Below are 22,822 nucleotides of genomic sequence, written 5' to 3'. Positions count from 1 at the left end.
CTTGATAGCTCTCTAAGACCATGAATTATAAGACAAGTACCAATTTGCATTGGTAACATTTTCTAATGATTAGTTACCTATATAGTGGGAAAGTGGCAAAGTGGGTAGAGCCCCAAGCCATAAGTCAGGGAGACCAAAATTCAAATTTAGCTTCCTATACTTACCAGAATTATGATCCTAGATACCACCTCTATTTGTCTCAATTTGTTCTTAAGTAAAATAGGGATATTAATAGTACCTCCCTCCCAGAGTTGTTGTGAGGATCAAATGAGACAGTAATCATAAAGCATTTCACACAATGACTGGCATATAATAAATTATACACAAATATTAGCTATTATCACTATTATATTAATGAAATCATTTTGACTGATAAAAAATAAAGCACAAAATGTTTATAGTACATAAGAAATTGTAAACTACATGAAGATTAGCATAAATCAGATTGATATTTTCAATCTTGGAAGCAGATATTTTTTGTCAGACCATTGCAAGGTCATTACATGTTCTACACAAGCTAAAATAACACAGAAGCAACTCTGTAGTTCTTGTTCATTTATAGTTATAATTATATGATGCAATCATTTCAATAATTAGTTTTGAAAACCTTTTCTTCAGTGATACATCTTTATTTTATTTATATAAAGCATTTTTCAATATAAAACATCTAATGTAGTGATTATAACTGACAGTAACTCCCAATCAACAAGTATTTATTAAACCCTTGTTTTATATATATCATATAATATATAATATATATGCATATACATCAGGCACTATACTTTGCACACTAACAGTGCAAAGAAAAAACTAAAATGATCTTTGCTCTCATGGAGACAAATATGCACATTTTAGATAGAGACAAAATAGATACAGTCATTAATGTGAAGAAGACATTTACAGCTGAGATGAAGAGGAAAGAGTTAATGCAGAAGGTAGAAACTCAAGGGCCACTAGGATTCTAACATGCAAAGAGAAGGGAAAAGTGCATTCCTAATAGGGACACCCACTATGGAGATATAGATATGGAAGATGAAGTATTGTATATGAGGAACAAGTTCAGTTTGGCTAAACTTCAGGTCATAAGAAGGGCAGTAATAGGTAATAAATCTGAGAAGGTAAGATTGGGCCATTCAGGTAAAGTCTAGAGAAGCTGCATTGATGGGCCAAATCTGATAGGATGAAATTTAACAGAGAAAAATGGAAAATCCTATACCTGGGTTCAAAAAAAATCAAAAGAACAAGTATAGGATAAGAAAATGATGGCTAAAGAAGAATTCTTGTATAAAATAACCTAAGGGTTTTAGACTACAGTGATATGAGTTAAAAGTATGACAAAATGAATGCAAGTTTAGACTCATAATAGAAGGTGAATGAATATACAAAATGAGAAAAGTAATAGATCTTTTTGTAACTAGCCTTGGTAAGACTATATTAAGAATTCTGTGTTAATTGCAGATACCATATTTTAGGAAGGACAATGATAAAAGCTGGTGCGAAACTAGAAGAGGTTGAATAAGATGTTGGCTACAGGCATTTAAAGCCATTCAAGCAAAGGATGAGTTGAAGGAAATGGGGTTGTGGAGCCCAGAGAAGAAATGATTTACAGGGTGAACATGATAGATGTCATTAATTATTTATAGATTAGGATTTAGATGCATTTTTCTTGGTCTCAGAGGTCAGAGCTAGGAGCATTGGGTGCCAATTGCAAAGAAGTAAATTTTACTTCAATATAGAAAAACTCCACATCAACTAGAGCTGTACAAATATGGAACAGGCTTCCTCAGAAGATAGTGAGTTTCCTACCACTGAAAATTCTCAAGTTAGGCTGGATGGTGATTTTTGAATATTTTAAAAAGGAATTCCTTCTTAATTAGAGATCATATGAGATAACCTCTGAGGTTCTTCCGACTATATTCTGACATATGACTCTACAGCAAGTGATTTTAACAATGAGATCTAATTTCAATAGGCTTAGAAGCTGGATAGGAAAAATTTGCATTTTTTTTTTTTTTTTACTATTTTCTAACTAAAATTTAACATTTCCTTCGATTATGAATGTAGACAACAAATCATTATTCTGAGAGGTTCATAAGCTTCACAAGATTGTCAATGAAACAAAAAAGAGGTTAAGAACCCTCACTTCAGAAACTGAATTTTCTTAACTCCAATAATAAGAATGATCTTGTCAATTTAAACATTAACTCTGCTCTGTAAATGTTTTTAGTCTTGAATTATGAGCAATGAATGCCTCAATACCATCTGATGCTTTGGGTTTAAATAGAATTCCAGCACGATAAGCTGCAACACTGTTTTTATAAAAATGTTGGATGTTCATCTTAATGCACTATTCAAAAATTGCTTAACATTCTGGAAAGCACATGCTGCTGAGTTTAAGGTCAGAAAATTCTCCTTTTCAAATAAATGAAGTAGCTTAGAATGGCTGCCTTTTATGGAAGAAAACTGTGATAAAAATTGAAAAAGTCCCTGAAATGCTTGAAGCTCTAATACTTGAGGCTTTGTCTAAATAACCCCAAAAAAGCCATTAGAAATTCCAAATCAATAGTTCTCTCCTTTTTTTTCCACTCAGATATAATATTCAATTAAAAACACATAAAACTTCCTGAAGTCCTTCCATTAGTTCAATTTTAGTTGGTATCATAACTGGGATACCACTGACACAAGGTGCCTATCATTCCATGCTTATTTACCTAATGAGAATTCTACAAATCAAGGGCTCCATGAAGCACAGAGTAACCTTAAACAATTGCCCTGAGAAAGCCCTTGAATATGGCTGGGCATCCACAATTAAATTGCTTCACTGATCATCAAAGCGCCTGATAGACATGACTCATGGATTTTTCACAATTTACTCTCACAAAGGAAAAGAAATACAAGACTACACACAATATGTCTGACTGAAGAGATAACTGTTCAAAACATTTACACCTAAAGGGGGAATTAGAACGCATCACTAAATCAATTAGAAGACCATCCCCCAAACTCTGTCATATTTGGACTGCTCTGCTCCACACCTTCCTCAGCAGAATGATGAGTTATCTGAACTCCAAAAGTTCACTATCTGGCTTCTCAGGGTTCAGTCATTTTTCAGACATGTCTGACTTTTTATGACTCCATTGGGGTTTTCTTGGAACAGATACTGGTCTGCCATTTCCTTCTCCAGTTCATTTTACAGATAAAGAAACTGAGGCAAGCAGGGTAAAGTGATTTTCCCAGAGTCACACAGCTATTAAATATCTGAGGCCAGATTTGAACAAAGAAAGATGAATCATCAGTCTTAGAACGCCATCCACTGAACCACCTAGCTGCACCATCTTGCACCTATATAAAGCATTCTGAGGGTAATTAACTACTCCTCTGAGGCAAAAAAGACTCTTCTTCCAATGCACTGCTGTATCAGGATATAATTAAAGTGCAGATCTATCTACTGCTTACAACTAGTCTAGGCTATTGATTCTGAACACAAATTGTAGTGCTAGTGAGTGACATGTTTTTGATAATTACCCTAGATCACTAAATAGCTTACCTTAGATAAATCAATGATTTATGATCTCATTATGAAAAATGTATAGATCCCAGGCTATTGGAAGAAATATGCTTCTATTTTTAAAAAATAATTTGGTTTAATTGTTTAAAGATAATTCAGTCTCTGTATGAAACTCAGGAGGTGGGAAGACATTAAATTCTTCAATATGCTGCTAGGTGGCAGAGTGGATAGAGCAATGAGCTTGGAGTCAACAAGATCTGAGTTCAAATCTAGCTTCAGACACTTACTAACTGTGTGATCATGTGCAAGTCACTTCATCCTGTTTACCTCAGTTTCCTCATGTATAAAATGAGTTGGAGGAGGAAATGGCAAATCAGTCCAAGTATTTTTGCCAAGAAAATTCCAAGCAGAGTCATGAAGAGTTGAACATGACTAAACAACATAGACTCCCCTATGAATGCTATATATGTGATGTTAAAATACCTATGGTTCCTTATTTTTTAACAGAATCCCATTCTTGATGACAGAAAAGATGAGGTGGGTGTCAGTAACAAGCAAGCCTTCAATATAACTGAATCTTAATTGCTGCAAAATGACTCTCCACAAAACTACTTCCTAGAAATCATTGTGGAACACAATCAAAAAAAAAAAAAAAAATCAAATGGAACAAAATCTGAAAGAACTCAAAGGAATAAAAACTAAAATCGCACCACAGTGTTCCCAACATACACACCCCCCCCCAAATGTCCCAAAGGTCTTTGTGCAACTTTGATATTTAATAGCAATGAAGGAAATATTTTGCTTATGGATTATTCATATTGGTTCTCAAATCAGAAACATGTAGAGGTTTAACTAACCTCATCCTTGGCATCATAACTATCATCCTAATTCAACTGACTGGTCATGTTGTGGATAACAAGGAAAGAAATACAGGGGTCAAATTTGTCTATTTCAGATCATTTTGGCACAAGAATTTTGGCATCATCCTTTCTTCAGACCCTTTCTTCCTTCTTATTTCAATGTTTGGTCCCTTTAGCATTATGCAATATAAGCAAGAGACCTAAACAGAGATTTTGAGAAAGGGAAGGAAGCATTCCAATTATCTCATGAATATTGTATATAATATGGGTTATCAATATCTGTCCCTGTCTGTTGTGTACTGACATTTCATCTCAGGTCTCCAACAAAAGAATGACAGTAGCAAGCTTAACCCTTGTTGAAACATTCAAACTACTTGTCAGGTCATTTTACCTTAATGTAAGAGCAAAAGAAGGTTCTTACCTCGGGATTCATGGAATTCCAGTGTAACGTGAGCATCAAATCCAAGGCTGAAATAATTATTGAAAACATTGAGGGGAAGCTGTAATGACAAACAGAAATCCATGTAAAGTTGACTGGCAAAGATAAAAAGAAAGACACTCTACAATGACAGGTATGACTGGTCTTTGGCTTACCCCTCCCAAATGAAGCTCCAAAAATAAGGGGAAAGAGCGATGGATTTAAGACCAAAAATTCCTCTGGAAAAGTTCAAGGAAAGGAATCATAGCTAACAAAAAGAAGTGCAACAAAAGAAATAACAAAATGCAATGCCAAATATGAAATCCAATGATCTGGATTTTGTGATGGTTAGACCTGAAAAAGTCTAAATTTTTTCTCTAAACTTTGCTTAGATTGAATTTGATTATCAAATACATGTATTCATGTGTCATTCAATCGATAAGTATTTATTACATACTTACTGTATACCAGGCAATATGTTAAGCACTGGGAATATGTGTGTGCACATAGGTATAAAATATTTCTTTAAGAGAAAAAGCACTGGAACATTTGGCATGCAGAAACAGCTTATTTAAAACAAACTATCTCTTCAGTAAATACTTATGTGGGACCTCTACTTGGAACACATTTAAATTGATAGTCCAAAGTCACTATACTTAAAAGTAATGATAACCTATATTTACAAAAAGAAAAATTCTAATTTGAACATTACATTAATTCAAACCATACCCCAGAGTCTGAATTACCATATCATTAAGCCATGAAAAAATATCACTTCCATATTCTATGTGGGTTCTCTCTCATAGCTACCCCTGATTGATTGACTGACTGCCAAAAATGTGGCAGAATGAAAAGAACATTGGTCATTTTAGCACCCTGGGCCTTAGCCTGATAGCTCAGTGAAATGGACTAAACTATAATGGTTAAAGCCTTTCTAGCTTTCACATCCTAGAAGCCTAAAGGCCAGCCTTAACCTTTTCTCCTACATAAGGCAGAAGGAAAAATAACCAGACATTCTGTACTGAAATAGGCTTCGCATTGCTAACAGCCAAATGCAACTGCTGAAGTAACCTTTCTCATCACTGAATTCAAGTAAAATTAGAAAAATACATGGCAAATGGCTAATGGGCAACATGAACACACTATTTTGATTATTACCCCAGCATGAAAACCATGTTAAATGACAATCAAATAAGCTAATTCATCTTAGTTGGGGGAGCTGGGGGGGGGGAAGAGGGGAACAGGTTAATCTTATTATCTCTCTGCTGAAGCAGGATTGTGCCTTATTCTTATCAATTCAACAAATATGTGCAAACCACATAGCAGGCCACTTGATATTACAAATATCATATTTCCTAGATAGGAAATTACTACAATGTCTCATTCCCCCATAACCACCAACATTTTCTATTTGGTTAAAAGTCAGAGAGGGAGAACCTTTTAATATTGACGGAACCTTCCTCTTTGACTTAGAGACCCATTGGGTGACCCAAGGATTATATATGAGAAATAACCTAAAGTAGATTGTATGACCCAAGGATTATATATGAGAAATAAACTAAAGTAGATTGTAAACTTCCTGAGGACAGGAATTATTTTCCCCCATGGTAGAATATTTTGAAAAGAGTGAACACTTAAAAAATATTTATTGAATTGGATTGAAAAGGCAAAATTAACAGGATAGACTGATAGATGAGGACCAACTCATAAACTGATAGTTAGGAATGGGTCAAGAAAAAACTATGAAATATCACAGAGGAGAATGATAGAAGTTCAGAAATTGCTGGTCAACTGATATCTGAGAGATGACTGTTTCCCCAGACTTTCACAAAATACCAATACTATGTAAAAACAACGTAAGTATAATTAATCCTGCCTTTGGAGAAACATTATATTTATTTTTATTATTTTATAATTATATTATTATTATTATTATTAAGTCCTTTAGGTTACAATTTCTTCTTAATACTCATAGAGAATAAGCTAAAGAGAAAATTTAGAAATTTATCATTTTCCAAATGGTAGCCCTTCTTAGGCTTGTGAAACATTTATTGAATTATTCTTTAGCTTCTCCAAGTTAAGAAATCCAAATTCCTTTCCATTTTTTTCCTAAAAAAAATCTGACTTAAAAAAATCCTCTGATTTGCTGTTTCTCATGCCTCTAAGAGGACTTACTTCAGATTGTAGAGACCAGAACTGAATGGGATAGTCTAATAATAGTCTGACCAATAGCATGTGTAGGAGATAGACTGCCTCATGGTGGCCACATGCATTACTTATTTTAGTTTAGGTCCTGCTCTTTCTAGTCACATGCTTTATAATTAGTGCTAATTTCATGTGTCCAAAGAGAGGCTTCCTATTTTAACAGCACCATTCTACTACTGCTGACTGTTCAGATGGTCTACTGTGAAACAGAGGAAGTCTTTCAACTTTTAGTTCACATAATAAGTGGATAAATGATGAGGACAGGGTGGGGGTGGGGGGGAACTCCTTGATTTTTCTCCACAAAAGAAAATAGGTACTTCTGACCAGGAATCTAAACTAGATGTACAGATTGAGTCTGGGAGGAGCAAAGTAGAAGACTAAATAGAGGGCTGTCCTGGAATCAGAAAGTCCTGAGTTTAAATCCAATCCCAGTTACTCAGTAACTCTTTGATTCCAAGCAAAGAGTTAAACCTCTGTCTACATCAGTTTTCTCAAATGCAAAAATGTGATAACCTCACTTTAATCTGTAAAACATTTAGCATAGAGTTTGACACAATAAGTGCTATGTAAATGCTTATTCCTTCTCTTTTACCTACCCACTTTGGATAGGTTAGTTATTCCATGACTACAAATAAGATTTCTAACCACAGTCTCTCATCTAATGAATGACACTGGTGGGGAAACACCAGCTAAGAGGATATAGAAGCACAAGGGGAATAAATCAAAATGTTCAATATATGCACATGTATACATATGTTTGAATGTGCATATATGTAATATACACATGCAAATATGTACATGTACACATACATCATATACACACAAATAAATAGCTATATACACATATATGTTGGGCACATTTGGGTACACATAAATGTATACACATGTGTGTAAATAAAGAGAGAGAGACAGAGAGAGAGATTTATATAAATATATGGGTGTATTTATCTCTAAAGAGTAAAAGGCAAAAGGAGAAAAATATCAAGTATTTATATATTAAGAACAGATCTGAAATAAAGTAAATTCGCTTTTTGTTTAACACTTAGCTCTGCCAGATTTGGAAAAAATGCACCTTGATTTGTTATTCTTCAAATGCCAGCTCAAAAGTTAAGGGTGAAGAAGATTGTAATTGTGTATTCTATTGTTCCAGCGAGGACAAAGAGGTGGTGAAATTGGATTAAATTTGATTAGGCTGTATTTAGGCTGGTCATGAGGAAGACCTTCCTGATCCTAATAAGATACTACAAGAGTAAGAGTAGTTATCTTTTTTTTTTTTTTTTTTTGCTGAGGCAATGGGGTTAAGTGACTTGCCCAGGGTCACACAACTAGGAAAGTGTCTGAGGTGTCTGAGGCCAGATTTGAACTCAGGTCCTCCTGACTTCAGGACTGGCGCTCTATCCACCTAGCTGCCCCTATAGATAAAGTAGTTATCTTTCTAGCTACAGCTCACAAATATGGATATCAGTATCCTGGATACAGGAATAAGAATAACCTTGAGGGATCACAAATTTGATAAACACATCTCTTGTAATATTTTTATGTAATTCTACCTAGAAGGGAAAGAGGATGAATTGGCTGACCTTTGGAAACAAATAAGGAATTTAATCATTTCTAGATCCAAGTAAGAGGCATAAGTATTTGCTAAGGCTATTATCTGGTCTTACTGAACCTTTAACGGAGCACTGAGTACTCCTTAATCCCACAAAAAGGAATCACAGTGAGATTCTCCTACTAGAAAGGTAGGACCTATTTACTAAAATTCAAATTGATATTTTAAGGTCCTCTCTACAGAAAGATCCCTCTAACCTTGCATACACCATCTTCAAGTTCTTCAGGAGGTAAATCAGGGTTTCTTTCTACATGGAGATTCCATCGATCTAGCTGCACAATAGTTCCATCTTCCACATGGCATAATATCTTGGAGACAGGTTCATCTGTGTAGCCCTGGGGGATCAGAAAGTACACATATCACTTAATACCTTGTTTTCCTGGGCACCAAATTTTTATTCCTTAAACTGATGAGGTTGAAACTGTAAAAAAAAATAATAATAATATTTTCCTTTGAAAGATATTCATGAAAGGAAGAACTTCTCTCCTATGGAGAACTGTTTATTTTACAGATAACCAATTCTAAGTGGAACTCTTTGTCATATATTTACTTGAGTTCCTAGAATTTAGCTTAAAAGGACATTCAAAAAGACCACCTAAGGCTGGACAGCTGTGAATCAAGAGAGTCCTTCTCCTGAAGCCAGTAACTTTATCTGTCAGAAATACAGCCTTTTATGATCACAAAGATAGAACAGCAGCTGGGTTTATAGCACTTATCACAGCCTTTCCCATCACTTCTTAATTCTAGAGCTTTCTTTCTGTTATTTCCTACTTATCCAATGTATCTATTTGTTTTTGTTTTGTTTTGTTTTTCTTTCTCCCATTTAGATTACGAAAGCCTTAAAGACAGGGATTATCTTTCACCTCTTTTTTATCCACAGGGTTTATCACAATATAGCATATAGTAGGAACTTTATAAATGGTCACTAAATGACTGACTACAAAACACCACCCCTACTGCTCCTAGCAATCTTATCCTGGGAATATTAGGTACAAGGCTGAAGTTTTGGTAAGGCAGATTTTGGGAAAGAGTTAGACTATGGATAAAGAAAATATGGAAAGTATGGAAGGAAGAATTTTGTTCTCCTTACAACCCCCCTTCTCACCTTTCTAGGAGTCCTGTTCTTTATGCTATTGGGCAGATGCCAACTGAGATATGATAGAATCAAGAAACTCAATTTCGGAGAGGAAAAGTTGGAACAAAAGGTTTTGCAATTGTCAATGATGAAAAAATTTCCATGAACATATCTTGTAAATAAAAAGCTATAATAATAATAAAAAAAGAAAGAAAGAAACTCAATTTCCTAATCACCCTTACTGAAAACTTGAAGTGGGTTTTGGAAAAGAATAAAGAATTGCTATAAATAGAAGTTCAGTTTCCCTAGAAAATGAAAAATTATTTTCTGTGACTGTTTATTGAACTGCAACCTATGATATCAATATCTCTTTCCATGACACCAGAAGGTATAGTTTCCAAGGAAGCTACACATGTATAATATCATTAGAGACAGAACTATTCCTGTCACAATGATAAATACTAAAGCTGCTACTCAACAGTGCCTTCTTACCATCTGCATTTTGGGGAAAAAGAAGGTATGATAGTTTTGTAAACCAATAACTTTCACTACTTCCTGCTGAGTTAACTTGAAGCTGGTTCATGATATAAACTTTCCCACTGCCAGCTATCGTTATTCTTCTACAAGGATCATCTTTTTTAGAAATAATAGCTTGTAATATGGTGAGGTATATCAGCAACTTAACAGAAGAAGTCATCTCCACAAAGAGAAGGGTGTAACTGCAACCTGAATTTGGTCCTCCAATTAGTGCTCAAAATGAGATGGAACAATAAAATACCACATCCCATTTATTTTCATTATCTGTTCAGAAGAATTGATTAAAGTAGGATTTATGTGCAAAAGTTCTTTAACATACTTAGTTTCTTCATACCAAGCTCTCTCATGACTTATACCTAATTCTAGGGAAATCAGAAAAAAATTAGTTGAATTACATCATGGTTCTTGGACATTCATTATGTCCCTATAACCCTTAAACTTAAATTATTCTTTCAGATGAAAATGCATCTTGATCTCATGTTAGAACATCTGCTTGTTACAAAGAAATGATTTCTTGGCAATATGAGCTGTCTTGTATCACTACAGGCCTTTGAGAGTTAGTCCTTACCCCTCCCCAGTTGAGAGTTCGAGCCAGGTCATTCCCAGTACCCAGAGGAAGAACCCCAACAGGCGGCTGGGGACTGAGTTGAAGTTCATCGAGGATGGAAAGGATCCAACCGACCTACAGATAGATTGGGGACCAAAAGGGAGAGAGAAAAAAGATAAATGAGAGAGAAGCATATCCCAGGGAGCTGGGAGTAGGGAGAGGAAGAAGGAGTGTTTAATAATAATCATATGGAGAGATTTTGAGGGGTTTTTTTCAGTTTAGATTTTTTTGTTTTATTTTGTTTTTCTTTTCTTTTGTAAAAACAAAAATTGTTTTTGGAAGAGAATGTTTTTTTTTTTAAATTTTAAACTTTTAAACTCATTTCAGAATGGCAATCATCTTGAAATGGAAATCAACATTTAGAGCATGTCCTACATAAACAAATTTAGATGCAATTACCCTTTCATTTACTTCTTAAATGACTTCAAGAGGTAACATTTTTAAAGAAAATTTCAGGTCTTAAATAATTCAATTCAAACCTTCCCACCTATTTTTTCTATCTATAAACATGCTATGCATTTAGACAAAGAGCAAAGGGCCTTTGAAAGAGTATGACTAAAGGTTTTATCCATTCTGTCTATAATTTACAATTTTTGCCAAAGACTTAGCTAAATGCATAAATTGCATATTTATCAAAATTGCAGACCACAGAAATCTGGGAAGAATAGCTAACACACTAGATGATAAAATCAGGATCCAAAAGTTATCATGACAAATTGGAATATTGAAATGAACTTATTAAATGAAAATAAATATGGACCAAAAAATATTATAATTGGGTTTAAAAATCAATTTTACAAGTATGAAATTTAGGGAGGCATTCCTAGGGTGGCAACTTGCCTCAAAAAAATCTGGAAGTTAGGAAGGAAAAGCAAGCTAAATAGGAGCAAAGAAAAAGATACTGCCACCAAAAAAGCAAAGTGGATCTTAAGTCAAATTAAGAAAGGTATAGAGTCTAGAATTATAGAGGTGACAATTCCAAGTTGTAGTAAACATATGCAACTCATTACCCCCAAGGAAATAGTGGAGTCTGAAATATTTATTGAGTGCTTATGATGTGTGCAGCATTAGTCTACAAAAAAAGACATATGACTCAGCCACTTCCCTCAAGAAATGTATAATTCAATTACAAAAATGGAGAATTGAACAGAATGTTGCAGATATAATTTGATCAACACAGAGTATATAGAACCATAGAATTTGAGAGCTGGACGGAATAATTCAACTCCTGTCTCCCATTTATGTAGATAAGGAAACTGAAGTAGAGAAAGAAAAAAAGTTACTTGCCCAAAGTCACAGTAGAGGCAGGACTAAACCTCAGATCTTTTGACTATGAGTCTGGTATTCTTTGAAATAGATGAAAATTACTTCAGAGAATCATAGAGAATAGGAAAGTGCTTTAGATGTGATCAAATCAAATCCTTTAACTTTACACATAGGGAAACAAAGGCCTAAAGAAGTTAAGTGACTTCAAGGTCACATAGTAAGTGGCTCTATGATTAATTCCTCTGTTGATTCAGTATAAGAGTGATTTCATTCCTTTGGAGGGCTATACTGTGATTCTGGTTTATGTTAAGTTTATGGTGAACTCAAACCTTGGGTCTTCTGAAAATGAACTGATGCTGGAAAAAAGTCAGAAAGCTGTAAGTCCTAAGTGAGAGCCACCCACTTAATTTAAATCTGTTGCTAACAAGTTTGCTTGACCAGTTATGCATCCAACTCTCATTAGAAAGTGCAACTGTTATCACCCATACCATTTAGTAATTCCAATAGGTAATAAGAGTTCACAGACTGGCACTGACAGAAGAGAAAGGAAATCAGAATAAGAATTTAAGAGTACTTAAAAACAAACAAACAAAAGTGGTTATCTGATACCAATCAATGTGAGAGGAAGTAACCCTACATAAAATAATCCCAAAAGTATTACTGGATGTTAAAAATAAACAAATCTCCTAGTTAGAAGAAATCTTAGAAGTCATCTAGTCAAATTGCCTTACCAAAGAAAAGAATCCTTTCTCCAATATCCCTGAGAGGCCGCTATTCATCCTATGTTTTAATATCTTCAGTGATGGGAAGCTGATTCTGTCACATGAGTGTCTATTCCATTATTGAAAAACTACTGTTAGAATGTTATTTCCTGTAATGATCCAAAATCAGCTTGGCTAGCTTATCTTGGTGTACTCTGTTCTTAGATCTCACAGACCATTCCTATGATCATCTACCTGAATTATTATCCTCTGGACTTTTATCAGGCTCAACTGATGCCAGAGGTAAGGAGATCAAAATTGTGCTCAGTAGTTCTAGACTCTGAATGTTCTATATAGAGCAGTTGACGATGAATTGTGTTTCCCCTGTCTCCTGTCACATTTCCTCCCAGTTAAAAATGGGGGAAGAACTGAATAGTACATTTGGTTGGAATAAAAAAAGACATTCCCTATTCATATCAAGGGATTTGCTTTTTAAACTAGCTACAGATGCTCAGAAAAAAAGTGAGCCATGAGGTGAAGTCTAAAATGACCTAAAAGCATGAAGTTAAACTTTTATCTTTTGGCATTAGAAAACCTTCAGAGACATCTATAACTTGCCCTCCTGACTCACAGTGCAATTAATTTTAAGGTCCTGAAACCTCCTCTGTTTTATGACTGAATACTCAGAAGTAGCCATCCTCTGGACAAGGTGAGTGGGTCCCTGATTTTCTCTGGCAGCCCTTTAATAATGTCCTTGTAAAACAGCCATTCTTTCCACAGTTACAGGACATACCACAACTTCTTTCCTTCTTCTTTTGTCCCTTTTGCAATCACTAAGGTTCTGTTCTGCCTTCTTTCTCTCTCTTCCCTTAAGAAAGAGAAAGACCTTGGTAGTGGAATATCACACCCCCAGATTTGCAAAGTGGTCCCAAATAAACAAGAAGCCTTCCAAGATTCTTTTCTTCAGAATATGAGGAAAATGCAAAAACAAGCCTGCATTGCAGCAGAAGGGGAAAAAAAAAAAGCAGTAAAGGACAAGATGAAAACAAACTCCAGCTAAAATATCAGGAGACATAAAGCATCTTGTATCTGAGTTTCTGAATATTTCCCAGTAACTGCAAAAACAAGATAAAAAGAGGTCAGACTAGTGCTGCTCTAGAAGAAATCAAAGGATCCTAAATACAAAGCTGGAGGCCATCCAGTCCAATACTCTTATTTTATAGATGAGGAAATGGAGTATCAGAAAAGTTAAGTACACTTAAGATTATACAGATAGTATCAAAGATAAGATTTGAATTCAACTCTCCCATTCTCCAAGTCTAGAACTCAATCTATGATGTCACCCTTCCTTTCTAAATCTTCCTAGCCAGGTACTAGTTTCTAATTTGATGTTAGATAGCAAGTTCCTCAAACAAAGGGGCCATGTTTTACAATGTCCTGGCTTTTTCTCACCCCAAGTTACCCAATGTGGTTCTGGGCATGTAAAAGAGATAAAAGAGCCTGCTCAATTAATTGATTGCCTGAGAAACTACAACCCAAAGATATGGGTTTTTTTGGCACAAGAGATAAGAAGGGATAGGCTAACTGTTCTCACCCTTTCCCCATCTAGAGAATCATTTTCTTTTTCTTTATGGGTAGCTGGGTGCAGAACACCAAGCCCTCCCTTTGCCAGAGTAGAGACAGCTATAGAGGCGGCAGCTATCCAATCCCCCCGCCGCTGTCTTTGTTTCTAGCACAGGCTATCACAGGCTGACGCATTTTGAGTAAGATTTTCATTCTGAGACATAATGGCTTGAGGGGAGACAATGAAGCATTAATTTTCGTCAAATATAAGAGCTTTGTGTTCTTTACACAGGCGGGAGTGTGTCGCCTTCTGCTGTGTATGCTAAAAAGTGGAGGGAAAGCATACAGAGAAATGAAGGAAAAACAAGAGCTAATGAATCTGTGCTCAGGAAGATAACAGAGCCAGAAAGTTTGGGATAATACCCTTAATCATTTGCAGGCTAAGCAATACATTTTTGGGTATACGTTGTGATACTTCCATCTGTTATTTTAATTTGTTTTTGCATTTATTATTAATGAACAAAATTATTAGATTTAGAATATGGCCAAGTTTAAAAAGTTAAAAGAAATCCCTTAAGCTTAACATATGAAAAATCTTAAGTTAATATTAATATTTAGGTTAGAGATAAGATAATGTAGATTTAAGCTGCTCATCTATCCATTCTTTCTATAGGTATGCATTTTTATAAGGTTAGTAAGCTTCTTGGGGCCAGCAGCCACATTCTTGCCTTTTGTTTATCTCTCACTCTTGACACAATGCCTGGCACACAATAAGTGCTTAATACATTCTTACTGAATGACTGCTGAGAATTGTTAAGGGAATATAAAGACATGTAATACATACACAGTCCAGGTTCTCACAAAGCTTCCCAGCTAGAAGAGGAGACAGGAGACAAGAATAATGAAACAATAATACAAGAATTTCTTACTAACATAAAGTAGTAGAATCCAAGGCAGTATACATGCCAAAGGAATGGTACAAATAGTATGGATGATGAATATCACAGGATGAGGACGAGAAGAGGATGAGAAATGATTGAAGGCCTAGTGTGCTCAGGGAAGACAGCTCTTGATGGATGGACAAAGTTTTAGGAATCCTTCTACAACAAAGGAACAGGATCAAGAGTACAGATATGAGAGTAAAGATGGTGTGTGTTCTCTGGTGATCCTAACTATAATCTCCTTAAAGTAGTGGACAATAAGAATACAGGTGGTTAGATGCACATTTCTGAATGCTTTGAATGGCAGACTAAGGAATTACTTACAATAGGGAACCACTGAAGACATTGGGAGACAGGAAGAAAGAGAATTTAATACAGATGAACTTGGCAGGGGCATGTAGAATCCTGTATACTCCTTGAAATCAGTGATTGTTTCTTTGTCCTTATGTCCCCAGTGCCCAGTAAAATGCCTTTGCACAAAGGAGGTACCTTGTAAATGTTTGAATGGAGAAAGGATGTAGATATTCTTTCTACTTTAGGTTAAAAAGCTACTAAAATAGTACAGGTATTTAATGAAGTTTTGGAGTTAGATAGTTGCAGTAGGTTTAGAAAGGAATGACCAGGAGATTCATTCTCTGCTTCCCTAGAAACACAATTGGTCACCCTCCTAATCAATTCTGACAGGTTATGTTAGTTGTTCTTCCTAACTATATATTTTTAAAGTTGGTTAATATTCCATTAAGTTAACTAAATATAGGAGATATGAGATTTGAGGAGGGGGAAAAATCATTTAATAGCTAAGACTTTGGGGATGCAAGAGGAAGGAGAAGAAAATTAGGAATAAAGAAGTCTTATTACCCGATAGAAACCAAAGGAAAATAACAAAAGAAATTAAAATGGAGAACATTCCATGTACCTACCGTTCCATCCCCACCACAGGCCAGGATTCGAAGATTTGGCACTTTTCTATATAGCTCAAGCCTTGCAGAAAAGAAAAAAGAAAGAAAGAAAAATGTCCATATTAACAAAAGAAAAAACACACGACAAGCTAGCACTGTCAAACCATAGCTCAAGACCTATACAACAGTGTGGCATCAGGGGGTTCCCACTGGAGTAACAATAGGAAGCAGAAACACTAATATTAGCATCAAGGAACAAAGGATACCTTTGTATCCAATTATCATCTATGTGTCTGGAATTTTTAAAGGTACAAACTCTACCTTTTTTCATTATTATTATTGTATTCACCAATTTGTTCTTCTTTAAGCCCTGTCTATCTCTCACTTAACCTTGACCCTTAAAAAAAATTCCAGTTTTTTCCCTACTCTTTTTTCCACTTCTTTCTTCCTGTCTCAGTAAGAACTATATCTATTTGTTAGAAAATAGCCTTTATATTTCTGCTACTTCTACTTTTCAGGGAAATGCCATGATTGATACTAACTACCTCTCTTCACTTGTCAACCAATATGATCAAAAGTTCAGACATTTGGAACAGGAAAGGAGCTTTGAGACTATCTAGTCGATCAAATGACAAGTATATATTAACTACTTACTATTTGCTAGGCACTGTGCTAGACATTGAGAATACAAATAAAATGAAAGAAACAATCCCTACTTGAAAGAAATTTACATTTTAATGGTAGACATAACTACAAATGAGAATATATATATATATATATATATATATATATATATATATACACACACATATATAATATATATATTCCCACATATATAGATACATATACACACATATATGGCATAAATATAATTTAAATAAATACAAATATATATAAAGTTAAAATAAAGCTATTAGGAAGAGAGGGCATAAGCAATGGTGAGGATGGCAGGGAGGGGAGGAGGGAGAAGGAATCTAGAAAGGCTTCATGTAGAAGGCAGTGTTTGAATTCCCTAACTTCTTTTAAGATTTCATGCTTTTCCCCGATGCTAGGATGTCTTTGAGGTAGAAGTGAGGAGGGAATGCCTTCAGCCATGGTTAATTCCCAGTGCAAAGGCACAGAGCTAGAGTGCCATAGTGCCATGTATGAAGAACAAGTTAGTTTGGCTGGATCACAGAGTGGGGAAGGATGAAAGGCATATAACAAGTCTGGTTGTATAACCCAGGTTAGGGGTTTTAAAAGTTAAATGAAGTAGTTTATATATTTATCCTAGAGGTAATAAAAAGCCACTGAAATCAGTTGAGTCGATAAGTCATATGATCATATCTATGCTTAAGGAAAATTATTTTGGTGACAGTAAGATATCTGAAGCAGGGAGACTAATTGGGAGATTATTGAAATAATCCAGCAAAGGGTGATGAGAGCCTAGACTAAGATGCAGCTGTGTTAGTGGAAAGCAAGGGTCAGATGGAGAGATGTTTTAGATACAAAAATGGCAAGATAAGCAATTCATTAGCTATGTGGAGTGAGAGAAAGAAGAAACTGAAAACTAGCAAGGTGGTTCAGTTATTTGTGCCAGGTCACATAGGTAGGAGGACACAGAGCAAAGATTAAACTTCACATGTCTGAGTCAAATCTGGGGGGTTTTTCTTCCTAGCTTACATTACTTTTTCTAGGCCAGAGTCTTCACTGTCAAATTTATTAAATTTATCAGAAAATGTAGGTGGGAAAAATACACAAATATACACACACAAATACACACACACACACACACACACACACAGTAGCACATACTGTTTTAGGTTATTTTGGGGTTGTTTTTTTCCTGTTCCTGATATTTGTCAGGATTTAAAATCCTTCTGGTCTTTAATGCCCTGGAATTTTCTCACCTCGTATATAAAATGGACATACTGCTTTGTACCTTAGAAAAAGTGAGTTGCCTTTCTCCTGAGAAAATATTTGCATATCAGTTTTCCTCAAGCATCAGTGAAGCAATTCCCCCTCTCACACACACACACCAGTTAAACATTTTCTTTTGCATTGATATTTTTCTCAGTGTTCTCTGAAATGTATAGACTTGAATTAAATCTAGTCAGAGCAGAGAACAGGCAAATGACAAATCAGTTTAGCCAAGGAACCTTAAGAAGAGAGAAGAAAGAGCTTTTAGAAATCCTGCAGCAAACCCTAGTGGCACAGAAGGTAATAAAATAAGAGAATTTGAGCAGAAATGAGCTTTCAAATATTGTATTCTCTAGTGACCTCCTAATATGTTGGTTTTTCTGTTACACTAAGAGCTTGTTTTCAATGCTTCAGAAACAATCTGAATGACAATAGCAATGACCCTCCTTCATTCTAATGCCTTCACTCTGTTGATTATTTCCTATTTATCCTGTATGTCATTTGTTTGTAAGAAGATGTTTACATGCTGTCACAATCTTAGACTGTGAGCACCTTTAGAGCAGGGGCTGGCTTGTATCTTTCTTTGTCTTCCTAGTGTTTGGCTTAGTGCCTCACACAAGGTGGACATTTCATATTTATTGACTAACCCATAATGAAGATGATGATGTAGGTATGGTAGGGTAGAATAAAGTAGGTAAGAGAAGGAAAGGGAAAGCAACAAGCATTTTTAAAGCACCTACTATGTGCCAGTCACTGTGTTAAGTCATTTACAAAGATCAAGTCCTTTGATATAATTGGAATGGGATTTTAAAAACATGGATGCTAGTCTCAATTTGACCACTCACCAGCAAACCAGTTAAAATCAACAAACCTCAGTTTTTTTCATGTGCAAAATGTCAGACTAGGTAATAATAATTAATATGCATAGGTCTGCAAAGTACTTTCCATATATTATCTCGAGTTCCACAACAACCCTCAGAGCGAATCAATTCCTCATCATTTTATAGACAGAGAAGTCAAATGACATTGCAAGTCACACAGTATTTGGCTAAGTTGGTACTGGAATTCAGACTTTGACTCTAATCTCTCCCTTTTGTACAAAATCATACTGTCACTGAAGTATAAAATGATTATTCCCATTTATTTCAGGTAAAGAAATTAGGCTCAAGCAGGGCCCAGAATCACACAACTACAAAATGTTCAAGAATGGATTCTATTCTAGGTCTTCTCTACTCCAAGTTCTCTGTGTTTTAGAAGAAGTTAGGTAGTACAATGGATGGTATACTGGACTTGGTATCAGGAAGACCTGAGTGTAAATCACAGCACTTACCTGCTGTGTGGCCCTGGAGGCAAATAACAACTTCTTTCTGTCTGCTGACCCAGTCCCAACTCCATGCTTCTATGCCCAACCCATTTCCTTCTCTGCAAAATGGAAATGATAATAGCACCCATCTCCCAGGGTTGCTGTAAAAATTAAAATGAGACAGTGCTTTGCAAACCTAAAGTGTTCTATAAATACTAGTATTATTGGAGTCACTATCTCACATTGCTTCCTTGCTCTATACATATATAGTTGTTTTTGTTTTTGTTTTGTTTTTTCACATTAATTTGCTACATTTCAATCAATACACTCAATATCAATAGAGATACAAACATTAGCTGGGAACAAGGATAAGAAATAGCTGGTGGCAAAGGAGTCGCTCTTTTCCTTTACCTTTACTGCCTATCTTCCCATCCCTAAAATCATAAAGAAACAGAATTAAAAATTTTCCTCAAAGAAAGCCACTTTTATACTTGAACAATCCAAAGGAATTCAGAAATAGTTCCAGAAGGGTTATGATGAATTTCTCACATATCATCCAACAAAAGAGCACACAGATATTTTCTCTCATCTATTAACGTGCACATGCTCAGAAAAAACCACACGCATATTCAAGCATTCTCCTCATCCAGATATATATCATCAAATATCTACATTCACACTCATATAATTAATTACAACTCCTGCTATCCATGCAAAGATACCTACCCAAAACACACGCAAAGATGCATGCATACCAAAGATCCAGCACACAGGCACCCACTCAAAGTTACTAACAACTACATATACAAAAGCATTCAGGTACATTCAAAGGTGTCAGTCAATCAATAGGGAAGCCTGATGGGAAGTGATCAGAGAAATAAGTAGGGATGGCTAAAAAAGAAAGTGAATGAATGAGTAGTTTGGCAGGTGAGAGAAACAATAATAATTAAGAAACTTAGCAAAGTGACAAGATTTTGAGAATTTAGATCTGCAATTTTACTGATGTGAGAACTGCCACAATGGAAATTTACTCTTTTAGTACATATTAGCAACCTAGCTTAGTCTTAGAGATTTAAGGGACTGGAACACTGATAGTATAAATGACATGTTAATAGTCATATAGCCAGTATGTTTTAGGGTGAGGATTTATCAGTGTCATCAGCAGTAGCACCTACTATGTACCAGGTACTGTGCTAAGCACTTTGTAAATTTTATCTTATTTGATCTCACAATCCTTTGAGGTAGGAACAATTATTATCCCTATTTATAGTTAAAAAACCAAGGCAAACAGAGGGTGTGATTTATCCAATGTCTAAGGCTGGATATGAATTCAGGTTTTCCTGACTCTAGACAAAGCACTCTATTCACTGAACCACAAATCTTAAGATAATACAAGGGTGGCACTCTATCTACTGAGAGAAGATGATTTATGCTTTCCAATAAGCTATTATAGGTCCAATATTTCCTAAGCCAATCTAAAATAGAAACTCGTTACAAAACAGCATGTGTGTGTGTGTGTGTGTGTGGGTGGTGTGTGAGTGAGTGTGTGTGTTTTCTTCCTGCCTACTTTTTCTAGGCCCTTCTCACCAGCCCAAAAGAATAAGGTAAAGTTTTGACCAGTAAACATTCTGGTGGGTAATGTAGAACTTACGCATCTCTTGGCCCTTCCTGAGAAAGATCAAAGACCTGTCGTGGATTCAAATACCACATGAACATCTGGAGAATTTTGGTCCCCTGTAGTGGAAAATAAAAGGAGAGAAGGAAACATAGTTATTTTTAAAACTACATAAATTATCCAAATCATCAAAATCATAAACTATTGTATCTAAGACGTTGAGATAACTAGAAAATTTAATATTTAACAGTTGAATATCTCTGTTGGAAAAAGTTACCTTAGTATTATCAAAATTTTTTTCATTATTCAGATTAATCTCATTTTAAACAATCTCACATCAAACTATATAAGCACTAATAGCCAAAGAAAATTTCTTGTTGGGGTATGTTCTAAATTATACCTAGGTAGAATAAATTCCTAGCTTCTCAAGATAATTAGCTAATTAAAACAACTTTATTCATGTTTTAATTAATTAAATAAATATAGATGTCAGTAATATTAAATATTAATATTTATAAATAAAATGTATATGTAATATATAATAAATAAAAGTATAGCTCTGAAAAGAACCTTAAAAGATCATGTCCTTATAAAAAGACAGTCTATACTAACTACATAAACTGCTTTTATCTATATGTGAATTGCTAGAAAATATTATATGTAAAGACGTAAGCAGAGACATTAAATTTTAAAATGGCTAATCTTGGTACCAGAGTGCTAATGAGGAAAGACACATAGTTTTCCATGTGATTGATATCCTGGACTTTTTGATTTCTAGAAACTCACATTTTATTAGATGGTATCTACCCTGAAACTCATTCTTTCTCAGTAATCCCTGCCTCAAAGGTCTTTCCCTCCTAAGTGGAGATGAGAAAAGGTAGACATCAGTAAGCCCCTCCTACATAATTTAAGGAGTATGTCTAGAGCACTTATCTCATTTGCCTTCCAGCTATGGGACTCATGCCCTACTCTTGGTACCCTTCTATGATCATCTGCTTTTCAGCACAGATTCTGTATTCTTCCATTAGATTATGAGTTCCTTGAAAGCAGAAACTAATTTTTGTCTATCTTTGCCCGCACCAGCACCCCCATCCAGGGACTGGAAGACAGTAGTCACTCGATAAATGATTACTGACATGTCTTGCTAGAGAGGTGGCAGGATACCAATGAGAATGTTGTCATGTAAATTTATTTTGCTTATTATTTTGTTGTTGTTGTTATAAGAAAGGGTTTTATGGCAAGCATGGGGAGTGAAGGTGACACGGGGAAAAAAAAGCATCAAAATATTTTTAAATATTTAAGATTTGCTTAAGAAGCAAGATACAGGTCTTTATTAGGCAATGATAATGAAAACAGCAATGAAATATGAAAGGGTGAAAAATGGACACTATCCATCTTATCAAATTTTATTGCATTAGATCAGAGGACTGATTCCATATCCTATCTCTACTAAGATATATCTGTGGGATTATGAATCAGTGCTTTGGGACTCAGTTTCCCTACCCACAAAATGAAGGAGTTAAACTAGATAACCTATAAGGTTCTTTCTACCTCTGAATCTTTGATCAATTATAGTAAAGAGCCAATATTTGACCTAGTGGCTAGAATGCCTTTAGTACCTATCTTGCTATTTTCTAAAAAATTTTTTATGTTATTCTGTGATTCTATTTCTATTTTCTTTTACTTCTTTCCTTTTCCTTTCCTGTAGGTACTATAACCAAAGAAATGTAAATTTTGATTGCTGAAAACTCATAGGATATCTTGGAGTTCACAGGCTATATTTCTTTTTTAGGAACCAGGCCTTAAACCCAAATCA

General features: G+C 35.1%; 1 protein-coding gene across 1 annotated transcript in view; it reads right to left on the bottom strand.

The window, feature by feature from the left end:
• The window catches only part of DGKI (diacylglycerol kinase iota), a 570,574-nt gene that overhangs the window by 255,118 nt on the left and 292,634 nt on the right, over nucleotides 1–22,822 (bottom strand). Inside the window, 5 exon segments of the mRNA XM_074267817.1 lie at nucleotides 4,790–4,868; nucleotides 8,798–8,935; nucleotides 10,781–10,894; nucleotides 16,211–16,271; nucleotides 21,043–21,125. Of these exon segments, the coding sequence (XP_074123918.1) occupies nucleotides 4,790–4,868; nucleotides 8,798–8,935; nucleotides 10,781–10,894; nucleotides 16,211–16,271; nucleotides 21,043–21,125 (475 nt within the window).

This window comes from Sminthopsis crassicaudata, chromosome 5, assembly GCF_048593235.1.
Source record: "Sminthopsis crassicaudata isolate SCR6 chromosome 5, ASM4859323v1, whole genome shotgun sequence".
Classification (NCBI taxonomy): Eukaryota; Metazoa; Chordata; class Mammalia; order Dasyuromorphia; family Dasyuridae; genus Sminthopsis; species Sminthopsis crassicaudata.
The sequence above is the reverse complement of the archived record's forward strand: the minus strand, read 5'-3'. Positions and strand labels throughout refer to the sequence as shown.